Source organism: Chlorocebus sabaeus, chromosome 7 (assembly GCF_047675955.1).
Source record: "Chlorocebus sabaeus isolate Y175 chromosome 7, mChlSab1.0.hap1, whole genome shotgun sequence".
Lineage (NCBI taxonomy): Eukaryota > Metazoa > Chordata > Mammalia > Primates > Cercopithecidae > Chlorocebus > Chlorocebus sabaeus.
The window spans coordinates 36,370,418-36,392,394 of NC_132910.1; the positions used below are offsets into that span (position 1 = coordinate 36,370,418).

General features: G+C 38.5%; 2 protein-coding genes across 6 annotated transcripts in view; one reads left to right on the forward strand and one right to left on the reverse strand.

The window, feature by feature from the left end:
* The window catches only part of WDFY3 (WD repeat and FYVE domain containing 3), a 308,566-nt gene extending 290,775 nt beyond the window's left edge, over positions 1–17,791 (reverse strand). For all 5 annotated transcript variants that reach the window (XM_073017468.1, XM_007999124.3, XM_007999126.3 and 2 more), the window contains exon 1: positions 16,250–17,791. The gene's annotated coding sequence lies outside the window, so the exon portion shown is untranslated. The remainder of the gene's footprint in view (positions 1–16,249) is intronic.
* LOC103235911 (uncharacterized) lies at positions 16,438–16,756 on the forward strand. Its single transcript, XM_007999119.3, has one exon. It carries the CDS (start codon positions 16,438–16,440, stop codon positions 16,741–16,743), a length of 306 nt encoding a protein of 101 aa, XP_007997310.3. The 3' UTR covers positions 16,744–16,756.
* Positions 17,792–21,977: the final 4,186 nt, after the last annotated feature.

The window sequence follows — 21,977 nt, forward strand, 5'->3', positions numbered from 1 at the left end:
AATACTACACCTTCATTAAAGTTGTTTCCTCTGCTGGCTTTCTCTACAACCTTGATTCCTAACTAAAGATCAAACCACAGATGGGATCGCTCACCAAAAAAATTACCAAGTAGCCGAAGATTCAAGGACAAAAGTATATATATTTACTTTAGGTCCCTTATAAGCCAACAGAACTGCAGAAAGAACGAATGCAGTAGATAATAAAGAATTCTAAATACTGTGGCTAAGGTGGGAAGCCAATGACATCTCAAAACAGATGCTGTTCGCGGATGTTTACTGCAGCACTATTCACAATAGCAAAGACTTGGAACCAACCCAAATGCCCACTGATGATAGACTGGATAAAGAAAATGTGGCACGTATACACCATGGAATACTAAGCAGCCATAAAACAGAATGAGCTCACGTGCTTTGCAGGGACATGGATGAAGCTGGAAAACATCACTCTCAGCAAACTAACACAGGAACAGAAAACCAAATGCCGCATGTTCTCATTCATAAGTGGGAGTTGAACAATGAGAACACATGAACACAAGGAGGGGAACATCACACACCGGGACCTGTCTGGGGGTGGGGAGCAAGGGGAGGGAGAGCATTAGGACAAATACCTAATACATGAGGGGCTTAAAACCTAGATGACGGGTTGATAGGTGCAGCAAACCACTATGGTACATGTATACCTATGTAACAAACCTGCACGTTGTGCACATGTATCCCAGAACTTAAAGTTTAATAAAAAAAAAAGGTTACATTATTTAATATAGGCTAAACTAGTATATGAACTCTCTGAAAGAAGTAATAGCATCTCATCATCTTAATAGTTTCAGCCGGTTGCAGTGGCTTATGCCTGTAATCCCAGCACTTTGGGAGGCCAAGGCGAGTGGATCATGAAGTCAGGAGATTGAGACCATCCTAGCCAACATGGTGAAACCCCGTCTCTATTAAAATACAAAAAATTAGCCAAGCATGGTGGCACATACCTGTAGTCCCAGCTACTCGGGAGGCTGAGGCAGGAGAATCGTTTGAACCCAGGAGGTGGAGGTTGCAGTGAGCAGAGATGGCATCACTGCACTCCAGCCTGGGTGACAGAGGGAGACTCCATCCAAAAAAAAACAGTTTCAGCACACAAAGTAGACACTGAATAAACACGCTGAATGAAAAAGTAAATCAAGAGTTTAGATGGTTAGTAAAGAAGTGTCAAATGTACTCAGCTTATACTGTAATACAATCACTGCAGAATGTCAATTACTAGGGAGAGCCTTACTCTAAGGAGACAAAGTGTAATGTAAGTCCTAAGAAACTCACATTTTTTCCAAAAACTACTCCCTATTCATTAATAAACACAATGCAAAATGCATCTCACACTGGGGATTAATTTCATGTACTCTTTCCCTTTTGCCAGGTAATTATTTACCTCTATTCTAATTTTATATTCCTATGACCCTTGCCTCACAGGATGCTTAATATTTATCTTTTAAAAATCCATTCTATTACTTGTTTATTTGAATAGGACTTCCCCGTATTTCAGGCATCTGGGAATGAGTTACTGGTCAATACGTTTATCTTCCATTTTCTTCATTTGTTTTTATCATATTTTTTTCCATCAACAAGAATATACAAAAATCTTCAGAACTGCTGTTCACAGACATGCTTTCCTTTGTAACAGAAGTCACAGTGAGTTGAACTCTCATGAAGAAAACAGATTATCTGATGCCAGAGCAGTCTTTACTAATTTAACTACTTTACCATCTTTAAAATTTTTAAATAAAAACACAATTTGTATTGATCCTTTAAATGATAACAGATAATGTAATATAAAAAATCTAACTCAAAGCCTGTGCACAATACTTACTTCTGCTACTTAGAAGTATGATACATATCTGTATGTCAACAATATGCCACACATGCTACGTAGTAAAATCACTTCTAAACTTTAACAAAACTCAAAAAAGCACACAGATGTGAACATAAGCCATGCTTGATGTTAAATAACAAAACCAAAGTAACAATTAGATACTGCAATGCAACCAATCTTCTTCCATTAAAACAGTGCTTGCCAAACAAAATCTTCATTGGACTGGAATGATGCTTTGCCAGATGACATCGGGATAGGCAAAGCCACTATTAAACCCTGTGCTAAAGTGGGTGTCAACAAGCAGAGTAGGAAGAAGAAAGGTTGGAATATGAGGAGACTTTTAAACATCTTTCAACATTGGCAAGCCATAGTCAAAAAGTAGTTCATTTTTGATGAAAGTTTTAGTCAGGCTGAGAAAATTGAAAGTGCATGAAAATCCACGAGAAAGAAAAATCAGCCTTCTAAGAAAGACACAATACTCTTTCCCAAGCTATGAATAGAGATCACTAGTGCTATCACCTCAGAAAAGCAATGCAGTACAACTTTTCCCTGCCCTGCCCCAATCACACAAATACCTGTCAGTGGTAGTAGTGGCCTTCATGCATTTTCAGCAGTTGCCATGTCTTGACAGGCTTCCCCACATCCTCTTGAAAGTAAAAACACCTATGCCAACCCATGTGGTGGTTATGCAACCTAAGACAAGCTGGGAATCACTGAACTTATTTACTCTGGTGACTCAGATATAAATCTAGGTCTCTGTGGAATAAGAGGTGGAGAACATAAAAGAATGTATGACACCATTTTTCATTAATATTTATTGTATAACTGAAGCAAACTCAAAAGATTTTCTGCTCTCTATAGGTTCAACAAAGAATTTAGCTTTCAGGAATGCTTCAGGTTTGACCAGGTACAATGTACCATCTGCTATACTAAATGACCTGAGGCAAAAACAACACCCCTTTATATAGAACTTTTATTTTCTCTCATCATGTTGCCATTCACCAACATCTTACTTTCCCTTCTTCCTCCAGCTTATTCTTTAAAGCCTGCCACTGACAGCTACCACTCAGCAATGCTGAACTCCACAACATCAAGAAATTTTTTTCAATGCTATTCCACTCAGAAATAATTTAAACACTGCAACTTCAAAAAATAAAACAGCAAAAATAAATCAATATTCATCCTAACCAAAAAAAAAAAAACCTCATATTTCTGGATTTAGCAAATTAAGTGAAATATATAAATTACATCTGCCATTAATGTAGCAGATCAACCTTAAAAAGCATACATGGTAGATTGGTGCAGCCGTTATGGAAAATAGTATGGAGGGTCCTAAAGAAATTAAAACTAGAATTACCTATAACTCAACAACCCTTCTTCTGGGTGTATACACAAAGGAAATGAAATCACCACCTCTAATAGATGCATTCCTCATGTTCACTGCAGCATTATTCATTATGGCCAAAGTATGGAAACAATCTTGGTATCCCTCAACTATCAAATGGATAAAGAAACTATGGTGTATATATAAAAAATGGAATATTATTCAGCCTTAAAAACAAAAGGAGGGGATGCTGTCATTTGCCACAACATGAGCTGACCTGCAGGATATTTCACTGTGTGAAATAAACCAGACACCAAAAGAAAAATATTGCATCATCTCACTTACATCTGGTATCAAAAAAAAAAAAAGGGTCAAATATTCACAGAGATAAGGAATAAAACTAGTTATGAGGGTCAGGGTTGTGGGGAGGAAATGGGAGAGGTGTCTCAAAAGATACAAAATAGTATATATGCAGGATGAACAAATCTAAAGATCTCATTAACTGACAATGTACTGTATTCAGGATTTTTGCTAAATGAGCAGGTCATAGCTGCTCTTGACACAGGGGAAAAAATGGGTAACTGTGAGATGATAGATATGTTCATTTGTTTCACCATTGTAAACATTTTACTATTTATGTTATCTCACAACATCATGTGACTATCTTAAATATATACAATAAAATGTATTTTTTTAAAAAAGAATGCATGGTAGGAAAGTCATACTTAGTACCATTTTAATGATGACCTAGTTGTAAAATGCTTCGGGAGCAAGAGTACGATTTTCATATAATAAGTATTTTTTTTCCTAAGTATCTTACATTATTCCTAATCCTTTTCTTCTTTTTTACTTAAATATTATATTTGGCTGAATATTTTTCCCCAAGAAACCTGTTCTGATTCACTGACAGTGAAATCTATTAATTTTATATGTCCTATAATTTTGATATAAATAAATTTCACAATTCCCACCAAGGAAATTCGATCAATCCCCCAATACTCAGATCAAACATTGTACCTTAGGGTTCCCTTAATCAGTTCAACCAAAAATAATCTTTCTACTCATTAAGTGTCCACAGCACTTCTGTACCTCTCAGACTCATCAAATACCTTTCGATTATGTATCTATCTATCTTATCTCCACTGTTATAAAGCTATTGAGGGCAAAACTACCCCTGTGTAAAGCAGCCAGGCATAGTACCCATGACACCCAGCACAATCACAATAAAGTATGTTATCATCTTTAGGAAAAAAAGCTTATAGAATTATTATTATATATCATAACACCACTTGAGAGTCTATTTACATTAGATCATCATTTTGGGAAATAAGAACTAAGTAACTAAGTTCCCAGGTAGCAAGTTTAATCCCTGATACTTGATCTAATTTAGTCCCTACTCATTACACAAATAAATCAAGCTAAATAAAATTATTAAGCAATCAATATACAATGATTGTTCTACAAATAACTGATACAGAGTTTATTTTTATTTCACACTTATTTACTCAACTATGGCATTTATCATCTAAATCACCTAATATTGTGTTTTAACGGGCAATGCCATGGGGAAAAAACTTGGACTGTAGGGTCAAAAAGACTCAAAAAGACTCCAGGTTTTAATCAAATAAATCTGACCATAAATTTATCTATAAATTCTTGGGGATTTCTAGGGTGAACAGAAAAAAGAAACATAATAAAATACATATTACCATTCTTTCACTTTTAGTAAACAGTCTTAGAGTTTCTCAGAGTAACAGTGAATATTTATTTTCCTAATTTTCTGACAACATGTTTACTGTCTATTTACATTTACTCACTCAACAAATGTTTACTGAAAGTCAATCATATTCCTACATTATGTGTCTAGAGAGAAAATAAAATTTGCTGAAATATATGATACAATGTCTGGTAATGTTCTATAGCTGTTTATTTAGCTGCACTATTAACTTGTCCAAAATCTCTTTAGAATCAGCACAGTGACAGCAGATACTTAATAAATAATCTTAGGCTAACTGCTCAATATTTCTTGCTTTATTTGTTAGATGTTAAGAAAGCTCCCAGTGACCAGGCACGGTGGCTTGCTCCTGTAATTCTGGCACTGTGGGAGGCTGAGGCAGGTGGATACCTTGAGCTCAGGAGTTGAAGACCAGCCTGACCAATATGGCAAAACTCCGTCTTTGCAAAAAATACAAAAATTAGCCAGGCACGGTGACGTGCCTGTAGTCTTAGCTATTCAGGAGGCTGAGGCAGAAGAATCGCTTGAACCCAGTGGGTGGAGGTTGCAGTGAGCCAAGATTATGCCACTGCACTCCAGCTTGGGCAATGGAACGAACCCTGTTTCAAAAAAAAAAAAAAAAAAAAGGGAGCAGAAGCTCCCACTAAGCAAATATAGTAGTGCCTAAATAAAGACGAACAGTAAAGAGGAATTAAGAAGAATGCCACGTAATTAAAATTTTTACATGACTATATCTAGGGCTGTGACTGAATTACCCTGTGGAAATAATCAGCCATTTGTCTAGTTACCTGTTGCTCTTCTTATAGGAAATGCAGGGAAGAAACATTCCCTGGGCCTGCTGCCTTCGGACCTAAGGCACAGATCTGAATTCATATACATGAACATCTTCACCCTCTGAAGAAGACAAAAATACCAACATTCTTGTATTTTCCAATATTTTTCAAAATCAGGTCACTATGCTTTCAGTAATAAAATATAAATCAGTTATTGTACTATAGTTATAAGATATTATTAATGGGGAAAGAAAGATAGGTGAAGAGTACATGGAGCACTACACTATTTTTGCAACTTCCCAAGTTTATAATTACTTCAAAATTAAAAATTAAAAAAATCAATAAGGTAATGCATCTTTAATAAGTGTTGCAGAAATTAAAACAGGTAAATTAAATTGTTTTTCCAAACTCAAATACTTAACATGTACTAAGTAACGAATATTTTGAGAAAATACTTGTGGAAATTCTATTTAAACTGTTGAATCCTAGGCACGATAATCAATCACCTTCTGAGTTATTCAACTTATAAAGTGAAATTTATGTGTGTGGATATTTTACTCAAAGCAAGGCAATAAAACTACAAGTTAATGTGCAGATAAACAAATCAGTTGTCCCTTGAAAAAAAATAGGACGTAACACAAAATAATTTTGGCATAATTTTTTAATGGACCAAATAATAGCTATGTATCAAATTCCTATTTTCCTTAGGCTAATATTAAATCAGTTGGCCTCCTTTAAGTCCACACTGGCTAGAGAACAGAAGGAAACATGCTAGGAAGAAATACCATACAGGAAGAGGAAGCTGGGCTTGGTATTAATCGGCTGGGCAGTTGATTCATCAAGTGTTGACAGTATACCAATTACAACATGTCAAAAATCACCCTGTCACATGGTCTTCACTCATAACACAGGTACCAAGGGCTTAAGAAACTAAAGAAAGCTGAAAGAATCCATGTCAGAACTCAATGATCACTATTATTTCAAGGACCCAGAGTGGAAAGGACAGTCAATGCATGAAGAACCAGAGGCCAGACAGGCTAGGGGTCCTACTCAAAGACACAACTCTCTACCAGCAGGGGAAGAACAAGAGTCTTTTAATTTCTGGGCCTCTAAAGTGCCATTATCAATAGGCACTAATCTTTTATAGGTAGCAGTAATGAACACTTTAAAGAGATTAGGCCATTCACAAAAGAATGAAACAACTGTAATTACTTTTTAAAATCCTCACTCATTTAGTAGTCCTCTCAACTCCCAAATACAATACTTTAAATCCACTGTGGCTTCACACATACCTAGTTGATACAAAGTTTCCAATCTAAGCTTGCAACCTCATCAAAATACATTATTATAGTACCACGTATGTCAGTTCTCTTTACTAAGTAGGGCGTCAGTTTTTTTAAGGCTTACAAGTATCTGCTACTGGATCGGCATAATGATAAAAAGTGTTGTCTCCAAACACCTCCAAGCCTTGAGCTTGCTCAATTACTGCAGCACTTGATAACCATGGTGTTCTTTTGTGAAATATCATAAAACTATGATATATTATTAAGCTAAATCATATATTACACACAAATATACTAATACATGAATAGAAGCAGGTGACAAAAGATTTTTTCTTTTTAAAAAATAACCTTTATGAATGAAGACACAGACCTAAGAAAATCATTAATAATTTTCCTGGAGCTGAGAAAACTAAAGTGCTTATTTAATAGTGAGACCACTTTATAGAGATATAAAACCAAGGCCCAACTCAGGCATAAGCATTAAAACAGCAACAAAATCCCAAACTGAAAACAAAATCTCAGCACTTAAGTGAAATTAGTTTAGTTGGTCAAAATATATATAGTGCCTGCATTAAGTGGGCTAAGAGATAAAAAGTATTTCATATACCAAAAAAAAAAAAAAAAAAACTACAAGGTATATCATAATGAGACTTCTCACAATGGACTATAACACTATGGAAGCTCAATAATCCAATATTTTATCATCTATTATATACAATCTATTGGACACAATAATTTTTGATTAAACAAAATGAGGGGTAAGTGACTTGTATCACTAACAGATATTGCTTTAAAGTTTTGCCTCAAGTCTTACATTTTCTGCAGATACAGTACTTGAGATATCTCAATGTCCCTCCTCTGAAGGTTCAAAGACGTTAAGGTAATGGGGTCAGACAGCACATGGAAGCCTGTGACAAGAACTGGGGATTTTGGAGTTAATGGTCACAGTTTTATGACCCTAAGAAAGGTACATGGTAAGGCCTGATACTTTTAGACTCAAAAATCCCAAAGCCCTGCACCAGTGCAGTCAAGTAAATAAATCAACTAGTAATTCTTTGTTCAACCAAATGAAACACGTGAAGAAATATCATTAACTTTTTTCTGGTGCTGGGCTTTTCACATTCTGCAAGACTCAAGTTTCAGTTGTTTATAGAACTGATATTCTAGATCTATTAGTGTTATAGTTATTCAAGATTTGGGGGCCAAATAATAAATTAACCTGAAAAAATTCCAACCAAAGAAAGAAAAACAGAAGTACAAATAAGTCAAAACATTCTGCGATGAACTTTATTTATTTAACTTGGAGATACATTATTTCCACATTTCTTTACTACTGTATTTCCTTATTACTACATTTATTTACGGTGAAAGAATGCATCTCTAAGTATGTGGCATTTCTCACACATAAGATTAGTGGGAAGATAAGGCTGTCAGGAAACGTTAAGGGATTTTGGGTTCATTTAACCCATGGGTTTCAGGGAAGCAGTGGAAAAGGCAGAGGCTGGCACAGCAATATGCACTCAATCATTTACCAAGTATTTACTGAGCACCTACTGTGTATAGCTCATTGCACCAGCACTAAATGCATAGTGGTCAGCAAAACAGATTCCATGTCCACATGAGCTAGCAGTTGCTATGCAATGTAGTTGGCATCTCCTACCCAGTTTTCAGTGATTAATCCTTTGTTTAAGCAGTTCTATAATTCAACAAACATTAATTCAATGAAATAAAAATTCAGAAGTTTTTTTAAACCAGCTATTAAGTTTCATAATAGGAGTACAACCAAGAGTGCTAAGGGAACATCCAGGAGGGACAACGTAAGCACTATTCCAGGTAGAAAGAAAGGCTCAGGGGCAGGAGAGCACGGCATACTTCAAAAGCTTCAAGTAGGAGACAGGAATGCATCTCTGCCATGCAGAGGATGCAATCTAGGCTCAAACAACTGAGTTAGAAGTCAAAGTCCTAACACTGGTCTACCCAAGACTAATGACACCTCCACCACCCTGACCTCATGGTTCACCTCCTTCAGTCAACCCCTTATTGTTCTGTGAATATGCCAAGCACCCTCCTGCTTCAGAGCCTCAGCACTTGCTCTTCTCTCAGTCCTACAATTCTCACTCCCTCGGCTGCCTCAAATCTCTTCAAATGGACCTTTACAGAGAGGCCTTCTGATCTAGACCTCTGTAAATGGCAATCCCACCCATACTTTAGCACCACAATGATTGTATGATGTCATTGACAGCTATACTATAATAATATAATATAGTATATAATACACTACATACTATAATAACTGACAGTTATTGACAGTACAATTAACAACAAGAATACTTGTTATCTATCCCCCTCGCCACTAGAATTTAAGCTCCTTGGTATAGCTCTATCACCTAGCACTGTGCCTAACAGACAGCAGACACTCAAGTCTTTTTATAAAAAATGCACAAATGAATGGCTGTCAGAGATGAGACTGCAGAAGCCGGAGTCAGGTTACAAAGAGTTTTTTATAGATTATAACTCCATATTTTAGTGCCTCTTTGATGACTTAAGACATATTCAAGAATTTTAAGTGAAAAAAAATAAAGGGTATACTGGAAAGACCACAATTTCACATTTTAAAAAATTAAAACAAAGAAAAAACAATTTATTTTGGAAAGGGTGTGAGGGTAATTATGAGAAGACATGAGACTGAAGTTAATAAGAATATTTAAAAGACCTCAAATACTTCAGCAGGGAAATACAAGCCTCAAAATTGTCTTCTAGCAGGTGGAGGTTAAAAAGGACAAACATTTACAAGATTTAAAAAACAACTGGACCTGATGCTTAAGTAAATGTGAGACATGAGGAAGACTGAGGAGTGTATGATGACTGCCAATCTCAATCTACTGATAGAACAGGTGCTAACAGCATTTACTTAAGCTGAGAAGATGGGAGAAGAAAATATATTTTGGGAGAAAGATTATGAGTTACATTTGGGCCATGCTGAGGTTGACATGCCTGTGTAAATATCTCAGCAGATATGTCTAAACTAGCAGTTGGACATATCCCAGCATAAAATCAGTGGTTCAGATGTCATTAATACTTGTCACACAAACAAAACTTGATGAACTTCATGGCAGCAATAAAAATCAAATACACTTAATTATGTATAAACATTACAGTATTAGATGAGAATTAGCCTAAATGTTAAAAAGGAATGCTATAATCTTATCTATATTAATGCTTCTTAAAAGATCTGGGGATGAGTTCAAAGATAATATGATCAAATTATTTTAGTCTATGAATGTTAGAAGTAAGCAAACTACCAAAAAATACCTCAATAATATAGTAAAAGTTTGCTTTTTCAGTTTTTACCCAGTTTTACTTCCCATTAACTTTCCTAATTACAACTAAGACTGGGTAGGGGCAAGAAATGTAGGCTTTAGAGGCCTGTTATTTGAAAACAATATTCCTGATATGTTTACTATTCGCATTTTCTCTCATCTCTGAATAACTGTACATTCTATTAATGCTACACAGCCACTTCCCCTAACTACTCAATCTCCAGATTTCTCAATGAAGACAATGCTTCCTCCTGGAAGTCCTGCCAAACTTTGAAGTCTGAGTTTCATGCCCACCCCACCTCCACACTATATGTACCTACCTACAGCACCCACACCTCACGTATGTGATACTCTGTTCAACAGTCTCTTCCACTCAACTGTAAGCTCTATCATGATAAGGACCTTGAATCCTACATGCACAAGATATTTGTGCATGTATATAAACAAATGTATGAATCAATGACCGAACAAATTATCCATTTACTGTGAGAACTGCTGAGATGTTTAAACAAGCATCTTTCATTATTACAGGGTACTCAAACTGTGAATATAGCTATCCTTATTTACAATCTAACATGACTATGTCTTTTACAAGGTTACTCTTCTTATTTTAAAAAGAGAAGGGGTCTCACTATGTTGCCCAGGCTGATCTCGAATTCCTGAGCTCAAGCAATTCACCCACCTTTGCTTCCCAAAGTGCTGGGATTACAGATATGAGCCACTGCACCTGGCACGTTACTCTTCTAAGGGTTTTATTTCATATCACCTTCTGAATGAATGATATCTTATTCCAACGGGGCAACCCAGTATTTTACTATTTGAAAATTAAATGTTGATATGAGGTATATGTAATTTAATCATTTGTCCACACTAAAACTATGAAATTTCAAAGACAGATTTTGACCAGGCACAGTAATCTCAGCATTTTGGAAGGCCGAGGAGGGCGGATCACAAGGTCAGGAATTCGAGACCAGCCTGGCTAACGTAGTGAAACCCTGTCTCTACTAAAAATGCAAAAATTAGCTAGGCATGGTGGCAGATGCCTGTAATTCCAGCTACTCAGGTGACTGAGGTAGGAGACTCGCTTGAACCCGAGAGGTAGAGGCTGCAGTGAGCCGAGATCATGCCACTGCACTCCAGCCTGGGCGACAAAAGCAAGACTCTGTCTCAAAAAAAATAGATTTTGATACTGTGGTTTCAGAAAGAGTAGTAACTAACTTAACAGTCCTCAAGATTTTAAAATAAAAAACAATTGAATGAGTTTATAGAACTTGGTGAAATCCCATTAAAGCAAAGTGTTGGCATACGGGGAGCCACAAAGAATCTTTTTTTCCCTTGAAGTCCAAGTCAAAATTGAAAAAAAAATTCTTTATGATAAATTTCTTAATTCTAATTTTTTAAACAGAGCTTTATCTACCTGTTTAAAATGGTTCATTTTTAAAATTGTTAACAGCTAAGCATTAGAATAATTCCCTAATGATGATGCCTTTACAAAAAGTAATTTTCACAACATGGAAGGTGAGTGCACAGTAAAAACTCAACAAACAGCCTTCAAAGGCTGCAGCCTTCATAGTGAGATCATAACTGATGCCCAAGTTAAAGAAAATTATTTTTTTAGAAACATCTATCATAAACTTTCTAGGTTGAATCTAAACACTACTGAAAATAAGAGTAAAAAAATTTAAAGGAGATCACTACACACGTAATAAGTGGCTGAAGTTTTAATAACTGACAATACCAAGTGTTGACAAAGATGCAAAGCAACTGAAACTCTCAGATATTGCTGTAGGAATGTAAAATGATATCACCATTTAGGAAAACAATTCAGTAGTTCAATAAAAAGGTCACTGATATTAATAAATATACACTTATCCTAGGACCCGAAAATCCCACTCCTAGGTATTAACTCAGGAACACTGAACATTTTTGTCCCTCACATAGACCTGTATGCAAATGTTTATAGCAGCTTTATTCATATTTGACCAACACTAGAAACAACTCAAATATCCATCAGTTTAGGAATGGATGAACAAATTGTGTTACCCTGCTGTAAAACCATGTTACTCAACAAAAACAGGAACTGTGCTGGAGCTGGCTGGTACCAGCTCATGGGAGCCCATTGTTAAATTTTCAGGAATTCTGTGAGCTGATAGCTTAATTTAGGCCATAGTGAGTGTTTACACTACAATGATTAGCAAATGCCACAAATCAGGGATTCTTTTTTTTTTTTTTTTCTGAAGAGCATGTTGTTAAAACATTTCCCAGCACATCACTGAACAAACTACTGATACATGTAACAACTTAATAAATATCAAGCATTATGCTAAGTGCAAGAGAATACGAAAGGCTACGTAATGTATAATTCCATTTATATATGCTAGACCAGATAAAACTTTAAGAGCATCAATTAAATTAATGGTTTTCAGGGGCTGGGGGTGTAGAGGGAGAGCACTGACTCATAACGGGCCATGAGTGAACTTTTTAGAGTAATGGAAACATCCTTTATGTCTTGACTGTGGTGGAGACTATCCAATTATAGACATTTATTAAACTTTTACTTTTACTACATGTAAATTATGCTTCAGTAAACATTAAAACATTAAAGTAGAAGCCATTTCTTTTTTTTTTTTTCTTTTTTGAGATGGAGTCTCGCTCTGTCACCCAGGTTGGAGTGCGGTGGTGCGATCCACCAGCCTCGGCCTCTCCAAGTGCTGGGATTACAGGTGTGAGCCACCATGCCCGGTCGTCATTTATTTCTTAACCATTTCATGGATGATAAATACACCACACACACCAAGGGGGAACTGGATTTATCAGTGTAAATATCAGGAAGGCCGATTTTGACTTGATATACACAGAAATACAGATTTAAAATGTTTAAAAAAAAAAAGGAAAAAGAAAGGCCTGGCACGGTGGCTCAGGCCTGTAATTCCAGCATTTTGGGAGGCAGAGGCAGGCAGATCACTTGAGCTCAGGAGTTCGAGACTAGCTTCGCCAACAGGGTAAAACCCTGTCTCCACTAAAAATACAAAAATTAGCCAGGCATGGTGGCCAGGGTCTATAGTCCCAGCCACTTGGGTGGCTGAGGCACAACAATCTCTTGAACCTGGGAGGCAGAGGTTGCAGTGAGCCCAGATCATGCCACTGCACTCCAGCCTGGGCGACACAGCAAGACTCTGTCTCAAAAGAGAGAGAGAGAAAAAAAAAAAAAAAAAAAAGGTCAAGAAAAAAAAAGAAGAGGGGAAATTTGTAATCATAGGAAAGACTAAAATCAGAGGTGGATGATCCTTCCAAGGATGCTGTAGAAATGACCCTACTTCGGGTGTGATTTCAGACTGGTGTCATTAACATGAGGTTAGTATCATTAAGATCTCTTCATACTGGGAGTCCAGGGCTCCAAAAATCTCATGATATTGTATGCTATGATAATCTCAGATATACTTTGCAATTCTAACTAAAACATCAATTACTTATTTTTACATCAATCAAATGGTATTACCGATCAAAGTCTAGTATACCCTGGTTATGAATGCTGGCTCTGACTTCAGACAATCTGGGTTCACATGTTGGCCCACCAGTGTTTGCATGACCTTAAAACAATTTGTTCTATTTCCCCAACTGTAAAATGGGATTAATATTTTCCTTCAATTTAAATGAGAATGTGTTAGAAACAACATCTATGTGCTGAACTCTTAATCGCAAACATTTCTTGGGCATAATCAGAAATGAAGGACATAAATCATCAAATGTAATTTAAAAATTTTAGCTTTCCAAATATGGAATATTTATCCTTTAATTTTCTATCTAGAAGTTCATAATCTTTTACAGATCCATATCATTTTGAGAATGCGATCACCACACAGACTCTTCATCTAGGAAAAATTCAAATATATGCTATATTCTGCATATGATTTCTGGGGAGCCAAGGACCCTCAGAAGCATATGCATGAAATTAACAAAGAAGCAGGGCATGGTGGCTCATGCCTGTAATCCCAGCATTTAGGGAGGTTAAGGCAGGAGGATCACTGGAGGCCAGGAGTTCAAGATCAGCCTGGGCAACACACGGAGACCCTCGTCTCTACAAAAACTACAAAAATCAGACAGGTATGGTGGCATGCACATGTAGTCCTAACTTCTTGGGAGGCTGTGGTGGAAGGATCACTTGGGCCCAGAAGTTCAAGGCTGCAGTGAACCATGATCATGCCACTATACCCCAGCCTGGGTGACAGGGCAAGATCCTATCTCTAAAAAAAGAAAGAAAGAAATTAAGAACAACTGATGTAAACTTTTAAAATTGCAAAGTTGAGCAGTGGAATTTAAGAATCTCTTCAAAGTAGAGAACCCAACTTAATATTGAAATATTATACTGTCATTTACTTTTTTAAAAACAGATTTTGCAAGAATAGAACATCGTATTTTCTAATTTATCCCTCCTTTTCGGAGGTGATATAAATTTTTAGAAACTTTTTTTCCTTTAAAAAAATTGTTTTCTCTATGTTGCCCAGGCTGGCCTCTAACTCCTGGCCTCAAGTCATCCCCCAGCCTTGGCCTCCCAAAGTGCTGGGATGACAGGCATGACCCACTGTGCCCCACGAAAAGCATGCTTATATTTCAGATGAATCCATTTTAACTCATGGAAAGAAACTAGCAGCAGAAACTTACCTTTCTAGCAGCTTGAGATGGAATGGTTCAAAGTGTTAACATACTCTACTATTGTTCAAATATCGCAGGAAGAGTTCTCAATTCTAATGCAATAAATATTAAGAGTCTCATGATAAAGTTTTATTTTTAAGTGGGATTTTTTTTACTAGACTTATGCACTAATACAACATGTTTTTCTATAAACTAGCATATTTTTGGTTCTATTTTATGTTATGTTTGTTATGTCGCCTGATAGTCGAAACCAGTTGTTCTCAACCTGCTACCAAATACCAACCTGGAAATATGCCACTATTTAAAACGCCCAAATAATAGGGTTTTGTTTTTCCTTTTTAATTGTTTGGTTTTCAAACTACATAGTAAACTAGTTGGCAACCATTACTGAACCAAAATAGTTTTTCGTATGCATGAGCACCATTTTCCCACAGAAAACACTTAACCATTTTTAAGGTACTGGAAGTCCATGCAAGGGTTCACATATGCAGTAAATATCCTTTCAATCTGGTTGTATCACATTGTTTCTGTGAAAGGAAGACCTGATATTGCAGATCGCAGAATTAAATGGTAAAACTCAACGAAAAACTGCACCTGAGGCTCAAACACTAGCCAGATGGCCTTTGGTCGGAAAGGTCACATCTGCTTTTTAAACCCCGCCTTAACTGTGAATGTTTGAGATGCCACCACATCCTCAGTACAAGAGAACTGGAGCATCTCTGGTTCCTTCCATAATCGAAGGGCTTCCAGCATAGGGCGTAGGGGGAGAGGCCCGAAGCCCTGGAGACAGCGCCCGAGGGATGGAGGCCGCGCTCGGCTGCGTCCGGTGCGGGGGGGGCGGGGGGGCTCCGGGAGCTGAGACCCCGCGGGGTGCAGAGGGGGAGCCAGGGCCTGATCCCTTACCCCTGCGAGCCAGGGCCGCCAGGTTACGCCCCCACTGCTTCCCAGAGGTAACGTCCAGCCCTCTCCTCCCCTATCCCCCGAAATATCCCGGTTCCGCTCCGCTCAGCCCGCCGCCCGTGACCCCGACCCCGACCCCGACCCGATCGCGACGGCGCCCTCCCCAGGCCGCAGCGGAGGACTCGGGCCAGGCCGCCAACCCTGGCGGCGGCGGCGGCTCCGGGCCAAGGCGGACCCTGGGGAGGACAGCGGCTGGGCCGCGGCCTGTCCCTAGGGGGAGCGGGCGCAGGGCCGCGAGTGGGCAGCGCCTCCGCCCCGCACGAACAAAGCGGCCGGGCGCGCCGGGCCGAGGCTGCGCCGTCTCTCCGGGAGCGCGGGGGGCGGGGAGGATGGCGGGGGCACTCACCTGAGGGCCAGCGGAGGGCGCGGGCTGGCCGGGCCCGGGAGCCGGAACCGCGGCGGGCCGGGGCTCCGCGCTGGGGACGCACGGGCTACGGGGAATGGGCGACCGGCGCGACGTCCGCGGCGGGGCCCAGGAGCCCCGCAGCGCGGGCCGGGGGCCGGGGCCCGGGCTCGATTCTGCGACCGCGAGGTATGGGAACCGGTCCGCCGGGCCAGGCAGCGGTGCTAGGCGGCAGGGGCAGCGACGCTGCCGCCTTTCCCTTCTCCTGCCCCCGTCCCTGCTCCGCCGCGTCCTCGTCCTCGCTGGGTCCCCGCCGCCGCCGCCTCAGCCTCGGCGCTCCTCGGGTTTCGTCTCTCCATCAAGGCCGGGCCGACCCGCAGGGACCATCCCGAAAAGTGAGGGGTTGTTGCCGTTTCCCGCAGCTGTTGGTGGCCATCTTTAATCCTCCTCCTCCTCCTCCTCCTGCTTTCTCCACCTCCCGCTGGCTGCCTGACTGACTGACTCTGGATCCTCCTCTTTCCCCTCCTGCTCCTCCTACTGAGCCGGCCGCAGAAATTGCAGCCTCTCAGCTTCTACCCCCTCCTGCCTTTCCTTCCTCTTTCCTTACTTCCTTCCCTTCCCTCGGCTTCCCCCTCTCCCCTCACTCTCAGCGGCTACCTTCGCCCCCGTCTGCAGGCAGCGCCGCTGGATGCTCCCAGCTGGACTTCAACCCCAGACGCGCCTCTTCCCCGCCCCGCTCGCTCCCCTCTCCCCGCTCCCCTCTCCCCTCTCCCACCCCTGCCCCTCTCCGCGGCGCTCACCCTTCTCAGTCCCAGTTTCTCAAAGGACTCAGCTGAGAAAGGACAACTGGGTTCCGCTTTCCTTAACCCTACACCCTTTAGCTGGATGCTGACAGCGGCGATGGAGAAACGCAAAGCTGCGTTAATTTTACTCTAGCCAGAGTATAAAAGAACTGCCCACGCCAGCTATTTTACTACGCAGCTTCGAAACTCCTGCACGCTCTCCTGTGTGGCTCCGGTCCATTATGGGACTGGAGTTGAGGAGCTCGGTCTCAAATGGTGCCTTCCGTCAGTGACCTTGAGTCCCTTGCTTAAGATTTTAGGTTTTCCTTTTCCTTCCTGGGAGGGGCATTGTTTATACCTTTGCAGTCCCAACAAACAGTGTTTAGACCAAATAAGTATTCTTTAGTAAACCTAGAACTGCCAAGTGATCATCAGTTAGTCCGTTTGTTCCTACTCAACCCAGTAGACAATTTGGGTCACGCTTCAGTTCTGGCAGTGAAGACAAACTGAGTCAGCAGTTAGGAGTGGACTCCCTTAAACAACAGTTAGAGTGGGGAAGTGGTCATAACATCGCTCTAATGACAAACTTGATTTTCCTAACACTGCAATCTACAGAAGTTTCAGGATTTCCTCTAATAAACATAAGGCAAGTTGGATTTGCTGTTTTCTTCTTTTTGACAATTTTGCCTTTAGAGTTGGACCCATTTGTAATGATTTACTCATCAATTACTCCAAGGTAACAAACTTGGAGGTAACATTGCTAACAAACACAGATGACATATGTGAACACTTTGTGGCGTGGAGGGGAGGGGGGTCACAGTTTTTGCTTCTCTTGGGCACTGGCTATTAAAAAAAAAAAAAAAAAAAGCACCTTGCCCTTTCAAAATAAGACCAGTGTGTTCAAAGGTTAGTCCCTTAAACAGACCAACTGTAGGCAGAAATGTTTTTAAATGTAGTTTTAGATTCTACTTCAAAATGAGTAATGTTTTGAAAGTTCAAATATAAGATATTGTAATTATAAAAATTTAAGAGTTTCAAATCTCTTTGAAAAGAATATGCCAAAACAAACCTAAAAATATATTTTAGTGAAATACCATATCCTTTGGTGGGGGGCAGAGCAGAATTCTGATATTTTTATTTAATCCTCACGAAGTAACCTTAATTAACCCAGTTAGGTTCAAGATTTCAGTTGCCATATTTCAATGCCAATAATTTTTCCATTTGAAATCAACAACCTATACCAACATCTACAACTCTTTTAAACCCAAATGACGTATTTGAGACAGCATTGTACAATACATTTTGAAATAAATTATTACAAACAAAACACCTATATGGGTGTGTGTATGTGCTTGTGCATGTACTTTTTTTGTTGTTCTTTCTTTCCTTTTGGCCTTTTGGTGTTTATTCTTTATTTAGATTTTGTGCGCTTCCAATCTATTTCTAGGCAAAATACCATGAAATTCTAGACTCTTAAATATTCGCTTATAAAACTGCATGTATAATAATTGGAGAAAAGAACGTTAGATAACATGAATATATACTGAGAAAATAGGCTGACTTCTTTTAAACATTAAGACCACCATGCATTTTTAAAGGAAGATTTTCAATTAGAGGTTTCAGGATTCTTGTCATTGTGATTTGATTTATACTGAGGGAGGAAAGAGTTACATTTTAAAATACTATAATTATATTTTTCTGTTAAAAAGTATATTGCAATAAAGTTCACAAATCTATCAGTATGCAAATGCAGCCATTTTCATATTAATGTCTTACAAACTCGAAGGTTTTTCAGTAATAGACATAAAAATAAATGTACCAAGTTTTTTTTTTTCCTTTTTACTGAAGCCACATAAACATAAGTACTGTAATAATGGAAAAATCAGACCCTTCACATTTACTTTTTTACAGCTCTGTCATCATTACAGCCTTACCTTTGGTCTTTGTTGCCGGCTAAGTGTAGTTTCACTGTCATCTTAGGATTCGAGTATGAAAAAAAAATGGTCAAATCAGTTTTTCCTGCAACATGATTATTGTTTCATATGTATTCACTCTCAGATAAAGTCAAGGTCCTCTATAATACAAAGAATTGTGTTAAAGTGGGATAAACCCTTTGTGCAGAGGCCAGATGGAAAGAGATCTAGGCATGTGCAGCCAACTCCTCTGGGAATAGAGGAGCAAGCATGAAGGGCTATTTCTAAACAGTTCTGCACTGGGAGGCTGATCTCCAACTTACAATTCATGAATAAGGTGATTGTGGAGAATAATAACCAAGAGGCTATCTGTGACAATAAGCAAACAGAACTCATATTTGCTTTTAACATGATTGAAAATTCTTAAGAACAAGTGAAGCATAATTTTAAATGAAGGAAAATGGAGATAAAGGGTTCATGAAAAATATCTAAAAGTAAGAGGAAGAAAAAATAATAGAAAAGAGCAATTTTGGAAAATTGTTAATACATATTAACAGTTTGCTATTTAAACAATTATTTACTTTATGTTAACTTTTTGTTAACATGTTTGCTTTTAAGACTATACAAGAAATAATTTAAACTTGGTCAGGTAGCATTATCCCAGAGATGAGTATATGTAATTAGAATTTTGAGATATTTATTCCAAAACATAGAGTGCTAAATGATGCTGTGACACAAAAATCAAAAGGAATGGAAGTGTTAATTGACATATTTAAAAATTACTGAGCCACTATATTATGTAAGAATTATGTTAAATATATATTTCCATTTTTCCAGGCTACTAGAAGCAACAATAGAATTACCATATTGTTTTTCCTGGTTTGAAAGGACCAGATGGAAATAAACTGGGCAAGCCAATGAACGTCTCTGGGGATTATGGGAATTGAGTGTCTATGAAAACCATATTCCGGAAAAGAATATAGTCTTAGGTAAATGTTCTTATAATCTCCGTTCTTTAGAAAAGACAGTATCTCTGTTCTGCATCTTCCTCTTTAGGTGGACTGTCTAAAATATCAAGTGAATAATGACAAGCCATATTTATCTGCACTGATTGAAATCTAGTATCATTCTTCACTCCTCAATTTACAGAACTGCTTATAATTGACTGATGAGCCGTCCCTGAGACAGGGCCATTTATAGTCATTACTGCACTCTAACTGGGGAGAAATGCTTTTAGAAAGTTCTAATTAGAGACTTTTTCTGTTATTTTTCTTATACATACATTCAAAAGAGGTACTGGAGAGCTTGTTTTGTTTTGGGAAGGGGCATGTGTGTAGCTCAATGTATTGTTTTTCTTTACACTTAAGTAAGTAATATGTAATAAAGCTTCTTTAAACTATGAAGAGTTACAGGCTCACAGGAGGAAAGAGAATAGTGTCATGTTTTGCCCTTGTTCATTATAATTATCAGCACTATAATAGAGACGGGGGTTGAAGGCTTTGATTATTAATAAATTCTATTTCTACTTAAAGGTCCTCTTCATCTTCAGTTCCTGTATGTTTCTCTGTGGAGAGTTCAGACTTTTAGAACCAGTATACTTACAATGTTTTTACAGGATAAATACACTTGACCCTTGAACAACACAGGTTTGATCTATGCAAATCCACTTCTGTGTAGATTTTCTGCCACCTCGGCCACCACCAAGACATCAAGAACAACTCTTTCTCTTCCTCCCCTTCTCAGCTTATTTAACCTGAAGATGATGAGGATGAAAACCTTTATGATGATGCTTCTCCACTTAATGAATCATGAATATATTTTCTCTTCTTTATGATTTTCTTAATAGCATTTTCTTTTCTCTGGCTTTATTGTAAAGGTAAGTATATAATACATATACAAAATATATGTGAATCAACTATGTTATCAGTAAGGCTTCTGGTCAACAATGGACTATTAGTAGTTAAGTTTTCTGGGATTCAAATATTACACACAGGTTTTCAACTGTGCAGAGGCCAGGGAGGGCATCAGCACTCCTAACCTTGGCGTTGTTCAAGGGTCAACTGTATAGTAGTATACACATTGAGCTTATTTCACTCATTAAACATTGTAGTGAAAAATTATTCAAGTGGCTCAGTGTAGCTCATCTAGTGCAAACTTTGTAGCAATTTGAATGAAATCCCGGTCTCCTGACTCAGTCTCAAGTCCTGTAACTTCAGAATTGACAGGGCTCATCTCAGAGGAGACAAACTCAACCAAAGAAACTTTTAACTGTGCCATCTTCGGTTAAATATAATTTAAACTTAATTTCCAGAATTAATGTTCAGCGTTGACCTTTCTTAGAAATAAAGCTAAGGAATAAAGTAAATAAACAGGGTTTTCGTATTTACAAAAATGAGAACAATTATTTGCAATTAAAGTAAAAAGCAAATTTAAAGAGTTTAAGAGAGCTCAAGTTGACTAAAAAATGTGCGATTTTTTTGAAACCTAAAACAACCCCTATTCTATAACATTTATTTATGGTTCAAAAAGTATAAAGTTAACTCAAAAATACTGTGTTATTTCATGGATTAAGTTAAAATTGTGTTGCAAGACTCAGGAAACAAACCTCAGTTAACTAAATAAAGTAAAACACTGCCATCTGCTGACTAGAATGAAAAATTAGTGGGTCTTTTACCATCTGTAACTAGTGAGAGGTCTCTGTTAATTTATTCCATAACTCTTAAAGTATGCTAAAACACACTGTGCTGGGTGATACAAAATTACTCAGTCTCCTAGATGGACACCTAGGACTATACCCTATGCTACCGTATTAGGGTTCTCCAGAGAGACCAAACCAATAGAATATAGATACAGATACAGGAGAGGGGATTTATTAGGGGAATTGGCTCATGCAATTTTGAAGGCTGAGAAGTCCCAGGACAGGCCGTCTGCAAACTAGAGACCCTGGGGTGCCAGTAGCGTGGCTCATTCCAAGTATGTAGGCCTGAGAACCCAGAGGAGAGCTGATGTGAGTCCTGATATCGAAAGGCTGGAGAG

What these genes read in the sequence shown, in the direction of transcription:
- LOC103235911 (XM_007999119.3), top strand. Translation starts at nt 16,438, where the DNA reads ATGGGAACCGGTCCGCCGGGCCAGGCAGCGGTGCTAGGCGGCAGGGGC.